At 45.0% G+C, this 19,824-nt stretch overlaps 1 protein-coding gene across 2 annotated transcripts in view; it reads right to left on the minus strand.

Annotated features, from left to right (window-relative positions):
• Positions 1-19,542, minus strand: part of LOC139558508 (KH domain-containing, RNA-binding, signal transduction-associated protein 3-like) — a 164,069-nt gene extending 144,527 nt beyond the window's left edge. For both annotated transcript variants that reach the window (XM_071373671.1, XM_071373670.1), the window contains exon 1: positions 19,001-19,542. In XM_071373671.1, the coding sequence (XP_071229772.1) occupies positions 19,001-19,091 (91 nt within the window). In that variant the 5' untranslated portion in view covers positions 19,092-19,542. The remainder of the gene's footprint in view (positions 1-19,000) is intronic.
• Positions 19,543-19,824: the final 282 nt, after the last annotated feature.

Raw genomic sequence — 19,824 nt, forward strand, 5'->3', positions numbered from 1 at the left:
ATATAGGGAATAGGGTGCCATTTGGCATACTCAGACGCTCAGTAGGGGTAATGTACTATACTAGTGAAAATGAGCATTGTGACACAGACACTGCTTCCAATTGAAGATCACCCTTTCCCTCTGATAATGTAAATATACAGTACAGTACTTTAAGTCGAATCTACAAATATATGTTTGAAGTCATTGTACTATACTTTAATTTAACACTGCATACATTTAAGGGTGATTGATTACAATGTTTGTTTACTGTTTGTTTACTGTTTACTGAATACAAGTGCTGTGTGACACTGAACGTATGTGTTGTCATCTTTCAGGTTTGAAATATGGGGCAGGAATGTTTTGTCTCTGCTTAAAATGAGTCTGAACACAAAAATAGTAATAAGCCATGACTGCATAATGTAAGAAAAAACAACCTTGGACTATTTTGTTTACACGAGTCAGTGACCAGTTAATCAATGTATTTTGCCTCATTGATCCTCAATAATGAGAAAAGCTTGCATGACGCTCCACATACATTCCACATACAGCGGTTTCATTAGTCTAACTTGCAGCCCGAGGTCCCTCCTCATGCCCAACCATCTGCTGACATTATTATATTATTCCTTAACAAGTGGAGATTGTTGTTGCATTGCTATGTGTGGCTCAGTTAGAATCCAGACAGATATTCCTCCTCTACACTGTACTTGTCCTTCATAGCTGGGCTCAATTCCATTTCAATTCAGGTAAACTGAAATTATAGTTCCAATTTTCCTCATTGAATCGGAATTTCAGTTTATTTTCTGAATTGACTGTATTGAAATGGAATTGAGCCCAACCCTGTTCTCCTCAGGAGCATCTGGCAGTCCTTCTACAGCCCAGAAGCCCTTGCAGCCCAAATGGCCCCTTATTCTATGTAGTACATTACTTTTATAGTGTGCAATACATGGGGAATAGGGTGCCATTTGGAACGCATCCCACGGAAACAGCTCCGATGTCTGAGGCTGAAAGGTGATCCACTCATCCATGTCTCTGTCTCTCCCTGTCTCTCACTGCCTCGCTCTTCTGGCTCTGTGGCTCCTGCTTTCTCATCAGCTTCTCCAGGAACCAGGAACTGTCAATACAACAACAACCACGAAGCGGATAAAGCAACCCAAACTATCCTACCTTTCCTTTCCCCGTCTGCCGTTCTCCCTTCAAAACTGTCTCAGACCGACCTAACCATGCGACGGACAGCAATTTAAACCATAGCCCCACCACACATACCACCACCACCAGCATCAGACTGGAAGTGTGAACATGTCTGAACCACCTATCTCTAAGCTTGATGTAACGGCTGTCAATGTCGTTCTCCTCCTCAGACGAGGAGGAGCATGGATCGGACCAAGATGCGGAGTAGGAGGTATTCATGATTTTAATGGCAAACCAACAAACACTACAAATAAACAAAACAACAAACGTGACTAACCTGCAACAGTCCTGTGTGGCCCAAACGCTAACACAGGAAACAAACACCCACAAAACACCAGTGAAACCCTGGCTGCCTTAGTATGACTCTCAATCAGAGACAAACGATACACACCTGTCTCTAATTGAGAATCATACCAGGCCGAACACAAAACCCAACATAGAAATAGAAAACATAGACTGCCCACCCAACACTCACGCCCTGACCAATAAAGACATACAAAACAAGAGAAAACAGGTCAGGAACGTGACATAACCCCCCCCCCTTAAGGTGCGAACTCCGGGCGCACCAGCACAAAGTCTAGGGGAGGGTCTGGGTGGGCATCTGACCACGGTGGTGGCTCAGGCTCTGGGCGAGGTCCCCACCCCACCATAGTCACTCCCCGCTTCCGTATCCCCCTCCCAATGACCACCCTCCAACTCAACCCACCTAAATGAAGGGGCAGCATCGGGATAAGGGCCAGCACCGGGATAAGGGGCAGCAGCTCCGGGATAAGGGGCAGCAGCTCCGGGATAAGGGGCAGCAGCTCCGGGATAAGGGGCAGCAGCTCCGGGATAAGGGGCAGCTGCTCCGGGATAAGGGGCAGCTGCTCCGGGATAAGGGGCGGCAGCTCCGGACTGAGTGGCAGCTCCGGACTGAGTGGCAGCTCCGGACTGAGTGGCAGCTCCGGACTGAGTGGCAGCTCCGGACTGAGTGGCAGCTCCGGACTGAGTGGCAGCTCATGACTGGAGGGCAGCTCATGACTGGAGGGCAGCTCATGACTGGAGGGCAGCTCATGACTGGAGGGCAGCTCATGACTGGAGGGCAGCTCATGACTGGAGGGCAGCTCATGACTGGAGGGCAGCTCATGACTGGAGGGCAGCTCATGACTGGAGGGCAGCTCATGACTGTAGGGCAGCTCATGACTGGCGGGCGTTTCTGGCAGCTCCTGACTGGCGGGCGTCTCTGGCAGCTCCTGACTGGCGGACGTCTCTGGCGGCTCCTGACTGGCGGGCGTCTCTGGCGGCTCCTGACTGGCGGGCGTCTCTGGCGGCTCCTGACTGGCGGGCGTCTCTGGCGGCTCCTGACTGGCGGGTGTCTCTGGCGGCTCCTGACTGGCGGGCGTCTCTGGCGGCTCCTGACTCGCGGGCGTCTCTACTGACTGGGACGTCTCTAGCGGCTCCTGACTGACGGACGGCTCTAGCGGCTCCTGACTGACGGACGGCTCTAGCGGCTCCTGACTGACGGACGGCTCTACTGGCTCGGGACAGACGGGCGGCTCTAATGGCTCGTGGCAGACGGATGGCTCAGACGGCGCTGGGCAGACGGATGGCTCAGACGGCGCTGGGCAGACGGATGGCTCAGACGGCGCTGGGCAGACGGATGGCTCAGACGGCGCTGGGCAGACGGATGGCTCAGACGGCGCTGGGCAGACGGATGGCTCAGACGGCGCTGGGCAGACGGATGGCTCAGACGGCGCTGGGCAGACGGATGGCTCAGACGGCGCTGGGCAGACGGATGGCTCAGACGGCGCTGGGCAGACGGATGGCTCAGACGGCGCTGGGCAGACGGATGGCTCAGACGGCGCTGGGCAGACGGATGGCTCAGACGGCGCTGTGCAGACGGATGGCTCAGACGGCGCTGGGCAGACGGATGGCTCAGACGGCGCTGGGCAGACGGATGGCTCAGACGGCGCTGGGCAGACGGATGGCTCAGACGGCGCTGGGCAGACGGATGGCTCAGACGGCGCTGGGCAGACGGATGGCTCAGACGGCGCTGGGCAGACGGATGGCTCAGACGGCGCTGGGCAGACGGATGGCTCAGACGGCGCTGGGCAGACGGATGGCTCAGACGGCGCTGGGCAGACGGATGGCTCAGACGGCGCTGGGCAGACGGATGGCTCAGACGGCGCTGGGCAGACGGATGGCTCAGACGGCGCTGGGCAGACGGATGGCTCAGACGGCGCTGTGCAGACGGATGGCTCAGACGGCGCTGGGCAGACGGATGGCTCAGACGGCGCTGGGCAGACGGATGGCTCAGACGGCGCTGGGCAGACGGATGGCTCAGACGGCGCTGGGCAGACGGATGGCTCAGACGGCGCTGGGCAGACGGATGGCTCAGACGGCGCTGGGCAGACGGATGGTTCAGACGGCGCTGGGTAGACGCATGGTTCAGGCACCGCTGGGCAGACGGCAGACTCTGGCCGGCTGAGACGCACAATAGGCCTGATGCGTGGTGCCGGAACTGGAGGTACCGGGCTGAGGGCACGCACCTCAGGGCGAGTGCGGGGAGGAGGAACAGGGCTCTGGAGATGCACTGGAAGCCTGGTGCGTGGTGTAGGCACTGGTGGTACTGGGCTGGGGCGGGAAGGTGGCGCCGGATATGCCGGACCGTGAAGGAGGACACGCGCTCTTGAGCACCGAGCCTCTCCAACCTTACCAGGTTGAATGGTCCCCGTAGCCCTGCCAGTGCGGCGAGGTGGAATAGCCCGCACTGGGCTATGCAGGCGAACCGGGGACACCACCTGCAAGGCTGGTGCCATGTACGCCGGCCCGAGGAGACGTACTGGAGGCCAGATACGTTGGGCCGGCTTCATGACATCCGGCTCGATGCCCAACCTAGCCCTCCCAGTGCGGCAAGGTGGAATAGCCCGCACTGGGCTAAGCACGCGTACTGGGGACACCGTGCGCTTTACCGCATAACACGGTGTCTGACCAGTACGACGCCCTCTCACTCCACGGTAAGCCCGGGGAGTTGGCTCAGGTAACCAACCCGGCTTCGCCACACTCCCCTTTAGCCCCCCCCCCAAGAAATTTTTGGGTGAGCCTCTCGGGCTTCCAGCCTCTCTTACGTGCTGCCTCCTCATACCAGCGCTCCTGGGCTGTGGCTGCCTCCTTCTCCTCCCGAGAGCGGCGATTCTCTCCCACCTTAGCCCAGGGTCCTTCTCCGTTGAGTATTTGCTCCCATGTCCATTCCTCTTCTCTCCATTGCTTTGGTTCTTGCCGTCCTTCTCCAATCCGCTTGGTCCTGGTTTGGTGGGTGTTTCTGTAACGGCTGTCAATGTCGTTCTCCTCCTCAGACGAGGAGGAGCATGGATCGGACCAAGATGCGGAGTAGGAGGTATTCATGATTTTAATGGCAAACCAACAAACACTACAAATAAACAAAACAACAAACGTGACTAACCTGCAACAGTCCTGTGTGGCCCAAACGCTAACACAGGAAACAAACACCCACAAAACACCAGTGAAACCCTGGCTGCCTTAGTATGACTCTCAATCAGAGACAAACGATACACACCTGTCTCTAATTGAGAATCATACCAGGCCGAACACAAAACCCAACATAGAAATAGAAAACATAGACTGCCCACCCAACACTCACGCCCTGACCAATAAAGACATACAAAACAAGAGAAAACAGGTCAGGAACGTGACACTTGATTTGTTTTCGCTCAGCCCCCACACTTCATCCATAAAAAATTATCTACAGGAGTTCATCTTTTGGGGGGGGGGGTAGATCAGCTTTAATATTGCAAATAGATTGTGGTTTCCATCAATCTAATTGTCTGCATCATTTCCAATCCCCCGTATATTTTTTGTAAATTTATACAGTACCGTTTGGACACACCTACGCATTCAAGGGTTTTTCCTTATTTTCCTATATTGTCAAATAATAGTGAAGACATCAAAACTATGAAATAACACAGATGGAATCAAGTGTTAAACAATGCTAAATATATTTGAGATTCTTCAAAGTAGTCACCCTCTGCCTTGATGTCAGCTTTGCAAACTTGGCATTCTTTCAACCAGCTTCATGAGGTAGTCACCTGGAATACATTTCAATTAACAGCTGTGCCTTTTTAAAAGTTAATTTGTTGAATTTCTTTCCTTCTTCATGCGTTTGAACCAATCAGTTGTGTTGTGACAAGGTAGACGTGGTATACAGAAGATAGCCCTATTTGGTAAAAGATCAAGTCCGTATTATGGCAAGAACAGCTCAAATAAACAAAGAGAAACGACAGTCCATCATTACTTTAAGATATCATAGGATGCCACCTTTCCAACAAGTCAGTTCGTCAAATGTCTACCCTGCTAGAGCTACCCCGGTCAACTGTAAGTGCTGTTACTGTGAAGTGGAAACATCTAGGAGCAAAAATGGCTCAGCCCCGAAATGGTAGGCCACATAAGCTCACGGAACGGGACCGGTGAGTGCTGAAGTGCGTAGCGCGTAAAGATCGTCTGTCCTCGATTGCAACACTCACTACTGAGTTCCAAACTGCCTCTGTAAGCAAAGTCAGCACAATAACTGTTCGTTAGGAGCTTCATGAAATGGGTTTCCATGGCCGAGCAGCCGCACACAAGCCAAATATCACCATGCGCAATGCCAAGCGTTGGCTGGATGGTGTAAATCTCGCCACCATTGGACTCTGGAGCAGTGGAAACGCGTTCTCTGGGGTGATGAATCACGCTTCACCATCTGGCAGTCCGACGGACGAATCTGGGTTTGGTGGATGCAAGGTGAACGCTACCTGCCCAAATGCATAGTGCCAACTGTAAAGTTTGGTGGAGGAGGAATAACGGTCTGGGGATGTTTTTCATGGTCCAGGCCTCGTAGTTCCAGTGAAGGGATCTCTTAACACTACAGCATACAATGACATTCTAGATGATTCTGTGCTTCCAACTTTGTGGCAACGGTTTGGGGAAGGCCTTTTAATGTTTCAGCATGACAATGCACCCGTGCACAAAGCGGCTGAATGGAAGCAAGTCCCTGCAGCAATGTTCCAATGGAAAGCCTTCCCAGAAGAGTGGAGGCTGTTATAGCAGCAAAGGGGGGAGGGGCAACTCCATATTAATGCCCATGATTTTGGAATGAGATGTTTGACGAGCAGGTGTCCACATACTTTTATTCATGTAGTGTATGTTCCTTTATTATTTTCCCCTAACCCTACCAACCCTCCCCTAATTGGAGTAAAGTACTGGACAATAACAGGACTGAACATTACGTATCATTACCAACATCCTCATCAAGCAGACGAGATGGACTAATCACAGTTGAGAGAGGATATGACCAGCTACAGTGGGACATCATAACGACAACCCTCACACTGGATCTGGTGTGTGTGTTTGTGTGTGTATGTGTGTTTCTTCTGTTGCTGTCAGGGGGCCAACAGCACAGCAAGGGTCTTATTTAGTAATGATGGTCAAAATAACGCTTCAGACTCTCAATAACATTCACATCTCTCATAATTGGGTTTATAAACCAGACTTCACCAACAGTGGACTGAAGTGTCCTTTTTATGGATAGAAACAATTCATACTTGAATCCACAAGTCTTTTATTGTGGAGCTATAATAGTAAATAAGCATTCAATACTCACAGCGATAATCAGATACAAACAGATACAAATGTCATGCCTGCTGCCAGTTGTCTTTAGCTGTTTTGTCAGGTATATATTGATAGGAAATGTAAATCATAGCATCGATCTGAACCGTCTGAAAGTTGTGGCATTAAACACTTTTAAGGTTGATTGAATGCCATTATTTCAAACGCATGACAGGTGTGCTACTTTTTTTAAATGCAGTGTGGACGACCATGTGTGGTTGTCGGGGCCCTTTGGTTAGATGGGGATCTGCAGACATGAGGAACGAGTCCACCATGGGTCCTTAACTTGAAGAGAAGAGATGTCTCCAGAATCTGAATACAATTAGGCTTTCACAGCATCCTCTTAAAATAGAGACGGGAGACAAAGTGAAGCAAGTGGCCTAGCAGGACAACAAGAAGAGGTCCCTTGGCGACGGGGCTAGCCTTAATGAGCATCCACATCCTCCCCCCTTTCTCCCACTCCCCTTCCCCCAGTCTCCTCCTCTCAGTATATTACAGGATAAATTCTCTTGCTCCAAAAACCCAGAAAATGCACTTAACTTTAATTTACTGATATCCTACTTCCACTACCTTCAGTCATGAAAGATTCAAAGATTCATACCCACCAACACCACCACCATCCAGCTCCATGTTCAGATTTTGTGGGGGGTTTTCACGAGGTGAGCAAAGCACTAAAAGCCTGAAGACATTGAGTGCTATTTATTGAGACAGAGAGACGTGCAGAGAGTTTAAACCGAGAGCTTCAGATGAGAGATGATTCCTAGTGGCTCTTTTAACAGTAAGTTCATCAGAGCATACAGTGCAGATGAATGAGGAAAGTTTTCCACACAGGAAACAGAGAAACTGTTATTTTAGTCTTTGTTTGTGTGTTGTGGTGTAACATCTGCTGTTTAGTAAAAATGATAACACTGACATGGTGCTGGGTGAGAATGAATAAGCCCCTTACTGCACTTCCTGTTCGTACAGAAGAATCATGGTGCAGTAAGTTATCAGCCCAAACCCACTAAGCACGGACCGACGGCGACGTCTTTTGGACGTATTGTTTTGGTCCTTTCTGGACCGGCTGTCTTTTATTTTCCTTTCCGGACCGGCCTTGATTTAGCGTAGACGTCTATGTTTGGTTCAGATTTTGTCAGGACTGGCCTTGATTTGGCCCAAACATAGACGTCTATCATTGGTTCAGATTTGGACTTGTTCGGACCAAAATCTGAACCAATCATAGACATCTATGTTTCACAAGTTTGGACAGCACAGTACAGCACAGTACAGTACAGTAGAGCACAGCAGAGTATAGTACATTACAGTACAGTACTGTAGAGTACAGTAAATTAAAGTAGAGTATAGTACAGTAGAGTAGAGTAAAATACATTAGAGCATAGTAGAGTACAGTAAAGTAAAGTATAGTTCAGCACAATAAAGTATAGTACAGTATAATGTACTGTATTGTACCCTACTTTACTCGACTGCACTCTACGGAAATAAACTCACTTTACTATACTCTACTAAATTCAACTCTAATGTACTGTACTCTACTAAATTAGACTCTACTGTACTGTATGGTACCATACTGTACTCTACTCTACTGTACTGAATACAACTGTACTGTCCTGCACTGTACAGTACTCTACTATACTGAATTGTGCTGTTCAGATATGGTCTGGTCTGGACCAGCCAAATTTTCACTTGTTTGTGGGCGGAGCTCATTAGAATAATACCCCACATGCCTAGCAAGTGTTTGTTTTTACATTTACATTTTGGTCATTCAGCAGACACTCTTATCCAGAGTGACTTACAGTCAGTGCATTCAATTAAGGTAGATAAACAACATATCACAGTCATAGCAAGAAAAACATATTTCTGTAACTGTTACTGGGAATGTTATTGCATTTGAAGTGTTCTGTTGGCTTATTCTGTAAAATGGCCTAAAAAGCAATAAGCAATAAGCATAAATATTCTATGTTGCGATCTTCAGTTGGCTCCTTTTTCCTATATTATATGGATAAAATATTACTGTGATATGAAATTTACTTAATTGAGAATGTATGTGCAGCTGAAATTTGGCCATATAATTAATTACAAAAACATATGTATTTTCAACGTCTGTAAATAACATATTTTCACCCTTCAGTAAAAAACGAAAATGTACCTGATTTCAACGTCCAGAAAAGGCGTATTTCCAACGTCCGGAAAATACATATTTTAATCGCCCCAAAAAGACTGTTCACCTTTCATTCAGAACCTAACATGAGCCTAACTTCAACGTCTAGGAAACACAGATTTTAGACATCTTTTCAACGCTATTTTGCTTACTGGGAATCCTCTGAATGCATTTAATCTCATCATAAATTTAATGCTGTTGGACCACAATGGCTGAACTCAAGAAAATAATAAAGTTCTACCTAAAACTAGGTCTGAGTTCTCTTGGAGCCTCTTATGAATTATCTCTTTCTGAGTCAGTCAATGCATGCACTGCTTACATTACTATTTTTAGGTTTGTATTGTGAGCTTCTCATATTGCATGTTGGGGATTAGGCCCACCAAAGTAATAAAGGAAACTGTATACACAGTGAGAACACTTCAGCTTTATATGAAATACGGGCCTCTTTTCTATCACCTTACAGAGCTGCAGCTGGTTGAAGCTCACCCTACAGAAGATATAGGTTTACATCCTCAGTATTAGATCTGCTTGGCTTGACCTAATACCACACATATTGAAAGGAAAAAACATGTTGAGTGGCACGTCATAGAGCAAAGCAGGCTGATTATTGGGGAGGTATTTATTTATTTACCAAGAGTCTAGGTGACTTAGGATGCTTTCCAAATGGCAATCTATTTCCTATGAAGTGCATGACTTTTGACCAGGGCCCCTAGGGCTCTCGTCTAAAGTAGGTCACTATAATAGGGTGCCATTTGACATAGTGCCAGCAACACAAGGTGCACAAGAAGCGAGCGAGGCACGGCAAGGTGCTCCTTATCTGACTGAAGTGGAGCTGCGCTGCCTGACGGTCCAGGGCTCCAGCAAGGTGGAACGATAAACATAATTAAATTTAGTTGGATTACAACAAAATGGATGGGATCCGCTGGGAAGGCGGGAAGGCTAATCCTGAACCAATCCCCTCAAAATAAGGTGCCAACCGACCCAACACAGTGTAAATAAAGTGAGAGGGAATATATGAAGGGAAGAAGAGAGGGAAGAGATGAGAGGGAAGGAGGGGAAAGGAAGGAAGCTGTCGGAGAAAGAGAGAGATCAAGGTAAGGCCACTGAAAAGGGCCCTTTTCAAAACGAGGACAAATACACCCAACTACTTCACAGTGAAGCAGACTATGAGCGAGATCAATGGCAGTTCATTGAATCTGACAGGATTCTAATCACTGTTAGAAAGCAGGTAGATATACAGAGAAGAGACAGAGAGGAGTGACAGTGTTCAGATGTGCAGAACTATTTTTAGACAACTTGATACTCCTGGTCAGAGAGCAAAAACATACAACAGCATTTTCTTATGGGTCTCATTCTCATTCTGGTATACATTGAATCGGTCAAGCTAGCAGGGTTGGGGACAAATTAAACACTGTTCAATGTGTGAAGACTGCTGTCTGGTTTTTACATGAGTGATAAAAAAGCTGAATTTGAAATGCGATGCTGGTGACAAAAATGAATAAGCATTGAATTTACACCTTCCCCATCTTCTGAACAAGTGGTACATTTACACTTGTCTTTCTCCCCGCAGCTATACAACCACATCGTTTCACTCAGAGGGACCCGGTATGCGCAAGATGCATCTGCCTATTCAGCTATTCACCTTAACACATAAACTAACCTCACCATGAAATGTTTTTTAGACACATAAAATGGTTCTAGGAGATTCAGAGGGTATGGAATGAAAGCAGGGGTCTACACCTTAACCTGCCTTTCTCTATCATATATATATCATTTTTTTGTCATTTTCCCATCTAGCAATTTTTTCCATTACCACTTTTCCTTTTATTTTTTCTATTTCAATTCCAATTTCATTCCACTCGTCACTTTCCTCCTCCCCCCTAATGCATTTTCCCTTTTTTAACTGAGTTTTAGTCCAATCCTTCACAAAGAACATTCCCCCAGGGGATGTGAACCCTTACCTCTTCCAGTTGCCTGTAACTACAATAAACACATGCCCACATACCAGAGCTCTTTCTCTCTCTCTGTCTCTCTCTAGCTCCCAGTCTAATCCAGTCTAATCCCACACTGATGTCTTTGTGCTGTCTTGGGCAGACATCAGTGCATTATCATCCAATAAGAATATGATTAATGGATTTATAATTGCGGCGGGCGAGCCTGGCGGAGAACACAGTTTGCCCTGGATTAATATAGGAGCTAAAGTAACGTACTGGTGGTGAGTAGAGGAGAGGAGAGCTGAGGGGCTGTGTTAAGCCCTGCGGCCATAAGGCTGGGGAGAGGAGAGGAGTGGAGAGGAGTTGGAGGTCTGCACTGGTAGCTGGTAACTGGTGCTTCTGGTTGAGTTGAAGACCTCAACACTTTCTGACTGCATCTGGGCTTAAACAATCTCTTTTCAGATCTGGGGCTCTCTGGCTACAATTGCCCTCTCTAAATAAGCACTGGTGCATTATTTAAGACAGCGATGAGAGGCTATATAGGACTGTTAAATATGGATAGCAGCTTGACCAGCTGGGTAGGGGAAGAGATGTACATTTTTTATCACTATTTATTGTATTTTAAACTATCATGTTTGCATAAAATTGTATTGTCCATAGGGTTTTGTCCAATGGTGTCCTAGTAGGCCAGCTATCATGACCATATCAGCGTGTCACGCCTGGGGCTAGTTTGCCATCAAGGAGATATCAGGTTTCTCTTTATTTCAATTAGTTTTGTGTGACTGTTTATGTTGACTCTGTTACCAGCTAATTCATTTCAGTTAATCTTCCATTGAAAGCAGTGATAAGATGCAGAGAGGTGCTTCCTCTGTGTGACTGCTGCTCTGATCCTTGCCCCACCTTATACCATGACAAACTGGAGCATCAGCAGCTGCTGACAACGAAAAACTCAAAGCTTTAAACACCTACTCATTTTTAACGAAAAAAATTAATGCAAAGCACCTTTTCCAAGCCACTGGGTTTAATTGGAAGGCATGCAATAAAAGTGCACATCATAACAGAAAGAAGCCGGATGATGTGGATTCTTCCTGAGAAATCGTGTGAGATATAATACATAGAGCGGGGTAAGTTGAGCCACTTGTTTCTAGGAAACCCTTGCCCTTGTTTCTAGGAAACCCTTGCCCTTGTTTCTAGGAAACCCTTTCCCTTGTTTCTAGGAAACCCTTGCCCTTGTTTCTAGGAAACCCTTGCCCTTGTTTCTAGGAAACCCTTTCCCTTGTTTCTAGGAAACCCTTGCCCTTGTTTCTAGGAAACCCTTGCCCTTGTTTCTAGGAAACCCTTGCCCTTGTTTCTAGGAAACCCTTGCCCTTGTTTCTAGGAAACCCTTGCCCTTGTTTCTAGGAAACCATACTCAAAATGAATAATTTGACCAAATATTTAGGAAGCTGTCATCTGTGAAGGAAGAAACCACATGGAAAAAGTGGTAAGCAAGGTCCAAAAAATGGATTTTCACTAAGTCAAATGAAATTATTGTGCTTGCGGTTTCATGATGCTTGTATCTAAACTAAATAAATTATTGAAATATTGTTCTATACATCAGTTGGGGTCTCTATAAGCTTCAATATGAGGTCCTAAACCTAACATGAAAGTGAATCCTTGTAGCTGTGTGTGCTAATAGTCAAAATGTTTAACATGGGGTTGGTTGATCCAATGGCAATGGGGTAAGTTGAGCTAATGGTTGAGCCAATGGCAAGTTGAAAAATGTAAGTGTTTCCTTCTCAGGCATAATGCAAGGCATTATCGCTGGGATATGAGGTAACAACAGGGCCTGGGCCCGGTTGCATAAAACACCTAAAGTTAAATTTCCCATTATCTTTTCCCTTAAAGTTTCCTTAACAGTCAGTTGCACAAAACATTTTAAGGTGAATTTCCCACTTAAGGGAAAAGTTAAGGCTGCCCATGAGGTCCCTTAACTGCTTCATTCAGTATGTAAACAGCATTTGTGGAGGTGAATGTTGCTTTCATCTGCTCTGGTTACAAAAGGAAAACATCAACCAGCAATGGAATTATTGGGACAGTGATACTATTGATATTATTTTTTTGGGCTCTGTCCTCCATCTGTACTCTGTACTCCATTTATTTTGAGGGTATTTTCATCCATATTTTCATCGCACAAATATCATACCCCCAAAAATGCTAACCTCCCCTGTTATTGTAATGGTGAGAGTTTAGCATGTCTTGGGGGTATGATATTTATGCATCTGTAACTTTCACACTCATCATTATTCACAATTCATTCAGGACTATCCGTAATCATGGTAGCATCCACATGAATGTAGAAGTGTTTAGAAACATATTCTATTCTTATTAACAATAAAAGTGACTCCAAAATGACACAATACATTTACCATTCATTTCTATTGGGCACAAAATAATTTGAAACACAATCAAAACAAACAGCAAATGTATCCAACAAGTGTGTAGAGTCACAAGCTTGATGTAATCATTGCGTGCTAGAAATATGGTACCAAATATTCAACTTTTTACTACTTTAATACACATTTGTCGCAATACTTTTTATCTCATAAAATGGTGGGACTATGTACAAAACGTGCTGTAATTTCTAAACAGTTCACCCGATATGGATGAAAATATCCTCAAATTAAAGCTGACAGTCTGCACCTTAACCTCATAGTCATTGTATCATTTATAATCCAAAATACAGTAGTACAGAGCCAAAACAACAACTAAATTGTCACTGTCCTAATACTTACGGAGGGCCCTGTAACTGATTAATCTACAAAGATAACTGCGTTGTTTACCCATAGGGTATAATATTACAGTATTAATCATTTGTTTTTATCCACTAGCTAATGAACCTGGATCAGTCAGAGCGCATCCTAAATATTCCCTATATAGTGCACTACTTTTGACAAGGGCCCGCACTACTTTTCGAATAGGATGCCATTCGGGACGTAGGGAGTGAGGTGCCACTTGGGACGCAACCCTAGAGTCCTGGTGGTGAGAAGACTGTTGAATTACTGCATTGCCACCTCATTACCTGTGACATAACGGGTGTTCCACGCATCCCACATTAACAGTGAGATCAATGCCGCCATGTAAACTAATCAGTCCCATAAATGACATGCCATTAGGTTTTATGACCAAGCGTGACTGTCTCAGTCTGTGTTAGGCCTGGCCTACATCTCACCCTCCTGTAGAGTCTTCTGGGATGCCTCAGCTAGAGGAGTGAACCACCGCTCAGCAAACACCTCAGACCTCTGAGCTATAGCTCACACACAGCACCACTCAACACCTTACCCACTGCAACCCTGACCTACTAGTCAAAATTTAAAGTGGTTTCTGGGTCTCGCTCTCTCTTTCTCTCTCTCACTCTCTCTCACTTCACCTGTGAGTTCAACAGCGTAACAGTACATCTGTAGGTCAGATCCCAGAGTAAGTGGACCCCTTCCTGTCCTGTATCTGTCTCCCTGTGTAGTCCACTAGCTCAGCGTGCTCGCCAGCCACTGATGTTTATCACTATCAGCCACTGTTTTCCTAGCAACACAACAGTATCTCAGGCTTTGATGCTCTGCTAAGGCCTATTTCTGCTCACTGCTGGACGTGCGTTCCTAGGATGCATCCAAAATATCACCATTCAGTGGAGGCTCCTCAGAGGAGGAAGGGGAGGACCATCCTCAGTGATTTTCATAAAAATATTGAAACATTAAAACTATAGTAAATATATTCATGTCACCAAATAACTTTATTAAAACATTGTTTTTCAATGAATGTCTACAGTAGCCTCAACAGCACTCTGTAGGGTAGCGCCATGGTGTAGCCGGAGGACAGCAAGCTTCCTTCTTCCTCTGTGTACATTGACTTCAATACAAAACCTAGGAGGCTCATGGTTCTCACACCTTTCCATAGACTTACACAGTAATTATGACAACTTCCGTAGGACGTCATCCAACCTATCAGAGCTCTTGCAGCATGAACTAACATGTTGTCCGCCCAATCAAAGGATCAGAGAATGAATCTACTGTAATACTGAAAGCATACGCTACAGCTAGTCAGCACTGCAGTGTATAAAGTGTGGTGAGTAGCTGACTCAAAGAGAGAGAAAGACAATAGTTAAACAGTTTTGAACAAATGTATTTCTTCAAAAATTAAGAAGCAAAAGAGAAGGGGAGAGAGAGCTAGCCATATTTCGTATTTTCTTCACTTTCACTTTTACTTACTTAGCTAGCGACTGCAGCTAGCTAGTTTAGCCTATTCAAACACCCGGCTCAAACAGAGAGAGATGTTGTCTTATCTAGATGGCTATGGCTATCCAATTCTGGAACTCTTCAATGTCAAGGTAAGCTTTTGATTTTACATAGATGCGAAAAGGAATTATCCAGCTGTTTGTATGTGGCTGCTATGAAAGTGAACTGTGTTTGTGTGTGATCAGGTGTGTATTCATTCCGCCGATTCTGTTGAAAAAAAACGTTTCTTATACAGAAGCAAACAGAACAAAACGGGATAAACATACCTGAATGTGTCCAATAGAAATTCGGTATTGAATGTGTATGTATGTATGTCGCTGGGTGAATGGGATATATTGCGCTGGGTGAATGGAATATGAATGACAGTCATCCAATATGATTTAATAAAAATAAGGCCATGCACATGAAAAAATGGACGTCCTCCCTCATCTTAAACGGCACCTACGACCACTGTTACCATTGGTCGAATGGAGTGCATTATATAGGGGTTAGGCTGGGTGCTTTTCCAGACACAGCACTAGTCTGCAGTGCACACAGACGCAATACATTTTGAGGCAAATCAAAGCTGCTCTTTCTGTTGAGAAGAGGGATATACTGTATGTATGAACCAACTGCTATAGGAGATGTTCTGAAAGAAGTTCTGTAATGGACTTCACCACACACCTGCTCATGTCTTTGTTCAGGACTGCTAGGATCATTTTATTTTGGGTTCCTTCCATTGTGCCCTAACCTAGTCTACCCAAGCGGAGCTCTTTAATGTAATACAAACACTGTGCTGGGTGCCTGCAGCGGAACAAACAATTATAATAGAGGGTATCGTACAGAACTAGTGGAAGAGCTGTACTTCTCATGTGCAGAACCTGGGATGGCTCCATAGAGATGGTCTCTGTTCGGAGTGAGCAGGACGTTCTGCATGTAATGAAATAAGTTCTAGCGGGTTAAAGCAGATATAGCAGGTAGTTAAAAAAAATTTAAACCTTGAAATATTAGATGCTGTTTGTGCAGTTTAAAACAAGAAAGGCCTCATAGCGAAACACAACTTTTGCAACAATGTCACTCACACTCTATGTGAGGTTCTCACAGCCGAAAGCAGTCCTGTTGAATTCCTTAAAATGTGTCTATTCTTGTAGTGAAAATTAAGTCTTCAACTTATCTAATTAGAAGCATGATAAGATATTTATATCAATTAACGTCAGCAGTGAGTCACTACTAAACAGGCCTAGCTGGATCAGTGGCTGTATGAGGACTTTATGAATTGTTTTCCAGCAGACGTGCTTTTCTATTAGATCTAATTGTACCTATTTTTTGTTTCATACACTGGATAGGTGCAGTGAATGTGTTGTTTTAAAGAGTCACACGTAGCAGTACGGTGCCCCTAGAGCAAATTAGGGTTAAGTTCCTTGCTCAGGGCACGGACAGATTTTTTGGTTACTGGCCCAACACACTACCCGCTAGGCTACTTGCCGCCCTACAGTATACCTACAGTATGGTACAGGTATCTAAACTTCCATCTCCAAGTACAGCCCCCCCCCCCCCCCCAACTTCCCCGGCATGTGTATCTCTCCAGACATACAGTTATCTACATAGTATGCGACCACTCGCTGTCTGCCTGTGTGCCTATTCTCTGTGGTTCTGTTCGTTTCCCCTGAAAACTGAATAATCAAGTCGAGAGCTGGTGGGGAAGATGCCAGAATAATTGTTATTAGAGAAGTGCTTAAAGTAGTGCTCTGTTCCATTGCATCAAGACATAACAGTATTTACATTTTGGAGTTTGTGGCAAACTGTTACTGACTGTTACGGACTGTTACGGACTGTTATGGACAGTTACTGACTGTTACGGACTGTTACGGTCAATTACTGACTGTTACTGGCTCTTACGGACCGACCCACGGCACAACTGAGCCTTGTTTGTTTGATGAAATACGACGGCAATCTGCACCTTATTCCCTATATAGTGCACTACTTTTGACTACAATAGGGCTCTGGTCAAAATAAATGTACTGTAGGGAATAGGGTGCCATTTGGGACACCAGGAATCTGTTAAAATTATAGGATCCAAAAGTTGATATCACAGTGGAAATAATTGTGGAATATTCAGAATCACACTCCTCCAACTCCATTGAAAGCATTGGCTCGTTCATTTATACAACTTACGTGAACCCTCAGCGACACTCTGTCGAAGAAATGAGCGCTACGTTAAACCAAATGTACATTTCCTTCAAATCACATGGCAAGCTGAGAAACCTGTGTTGGAGGAAAAGGCCAAAGCTATTTTACAGACTGAAACCAGCTGATAAGGAGAAAGTGCTGAGTAAAATACGTTCTTATCTCCGTCTGACTACACTGATTCAGCTCTAAGTGAGAGAGCCGAACGAAACACATTCATAAAGGCCCTTCTGTCCTGGTATTAACCTAACTCAGTGCTTTCAGCTATTCTTTCCCGTATTGCCCAACTCAATACTTTTAGCTATAGGCTATTTCACTTTCTTAAAACTGAACAATCTATCCATAATGGGTACAAAATGGGACTGGGTACAGAGAGGCTCCTGCATGTCACACAACTGTGTTAGCCTGCTGAGCTAAAGCCTAGGCATTAGCTCTTGGAGTTAACGCAAGTCGTCAGATCTCAGGCATGTATACTCTTAGTCGAGCACGGTTCACCAAACCATACATTTGCATCTTACTCGATAGGAATATTATATCCAGTAGTCTACTTATTTATCTCCTATATGTCAGGTATAGGTACAGTTCAACAACTGTTAATGTAAAGTTTACATCAGTAGCTGTCGTTAAAGTCATACCTGACCATTAAAAGTAGATGGCCAGTAGCCTACTATACAAATGAAAAGCTTTCAAAGCTTAGCGAGATAGAGACATTCTGCAAATAGGATTTTATTTTCTGAAATCCAGGCAGACAGCACTAGACACAAAGCTCATTTACAAGTGGTATTTAAAGGATGTACTTGGATACTATTCCGGTGCTCTTCTCACAAGAGTGGACGCGAGGGGGTGCGTCTGGAAGTATTGTAAAATTCAGCTTCAAAGCCAACAGTACGCTCAGCGCGCACAGACGTCTCAGCAATGGATTAATTAAACAGTCTTCGATTCAAATCACTGTGGAACACGCGCCTCTATCTGCTCAAATTGCATTAGAATCAAGTCAAGTTCTTCAAAGGGGAAAACAAATCCAACTTATAATGAGAATGTGTTGATTTCACTGTTAGCATTATCATTTACACGTCTCAGTGCTGGATGACTGAGCTACTTGGAGACGCTCCTACATTGTTTTCAGTTTATCATAGTAGAAGTATGCACACATAGAGACATGTAGTGTTACCAAATACTGTAGGCCTACATTGTATAAGTAGAGTGGTGATTTACAATTATGACTGAATGTGTATTTATGTATAGGCTAACAGAAAGGCGTGGCATGTTTTAGCGTAGACTAGGCAACCGCCAGCCACTCCACTTAGGCCATTTGATGTATTCCAGACAGTTATTCAAATGTTCAACTAATCAACAAGCCCTTAGTCGAATAAAGTGTGCTGGTTCTGGAATACATCAAATAGCCTGAGCGTGGATATGTTCTGTATTATGGTCCATTTGGGACAGCGCCTAATTAAAACTTCAAATATGTCTTTGAAGTGTAATATTAGGTCAAAGTGGCACCAACATAACCCAAACAACATAGGAACCAACATAACCCAAACAACATAGGAACCAACATAACCCAAACAACATAGGAACCAACGTACCCCAAACAGTATAGGTTAGTATTCTAAGCTATACAGTACAAACGTCCCATAATAAATTGGGATGTTTTCTTGTCTTACCTTGATCTAGAAGTCGTAGAGAGTGATGAAACGTGGGTTCCAGTGTGTCCTTCTCTGCCATCAGCTCTGGTAAGTACTTTTCGTTATCCATTTCGTCCCGTGCCGTTGGTCCACGCCGTCCACAAAATAATTCGGCAGTGATACAATTCTAAAACCTCGCCTTATTCCCAACACTTGCCCCCACCAAAACTAGTAACGGTAAATTATTATTATTTTTTAACGAAAAGGAATGCGACAATGTCATTCGCAACCACTATAACATCACATAAGTAGTTCTAAGCTGTAACAACGACCAAAAATTGTCTGTGCGCGGGTGTCTCAGGTACGAATTCCGTTATCCCATCCGTGTAGTAGCCTATATATTCAACGTCACCTTGCAGACCCCTCGCATGCAACACCGCCAACCTAGAGGCTCTCTCCGTTCTGTAAACAAGCTCTTTAAAGCTCCCCCGGAATGTCTCCACTAGCAACGAGGGCTCATTCCAGCTCCTCTACTATTGGTTCCCGATCAGTGTTCAAGAAAATGCAATGTAGCGTCAGTCATTAGAAGGGGCGGGTGCTCCAGCCTGGAGTGAGCGGAACAGCTGGAACTATCCATGGTGCTGATTCCACAGCGCGCGGCTATATGTTGTTCGATGTGACACGAGCCAGCAACGATCTGAATTACAATGCAGAGAGAACATTAATAACAGTCCTTCTCTTGTTAAATTGTAGAATAAAAATGTGCCCAAACTAAATAGCCCATCAATATGCAAATATATACAAATACCATATATTAGTTTCCATTGTATGAACTCCGGCTTGGGGGTAAAACTGATATGCTA

Source organism: Salvelinus alpinus, chromosome 29 (genome assembly GCF_045679555.1).
Source record: "Salvelinus alpinus chromosome 29, SLU_Salpinus.1, whole genome shotgun sequence".
NCBI lineage: Eukaryota > Metazoa > Chordata > Actinopteri > Salmoniformes > Salmonidae > Salvelinus > Salvelinus alpinus.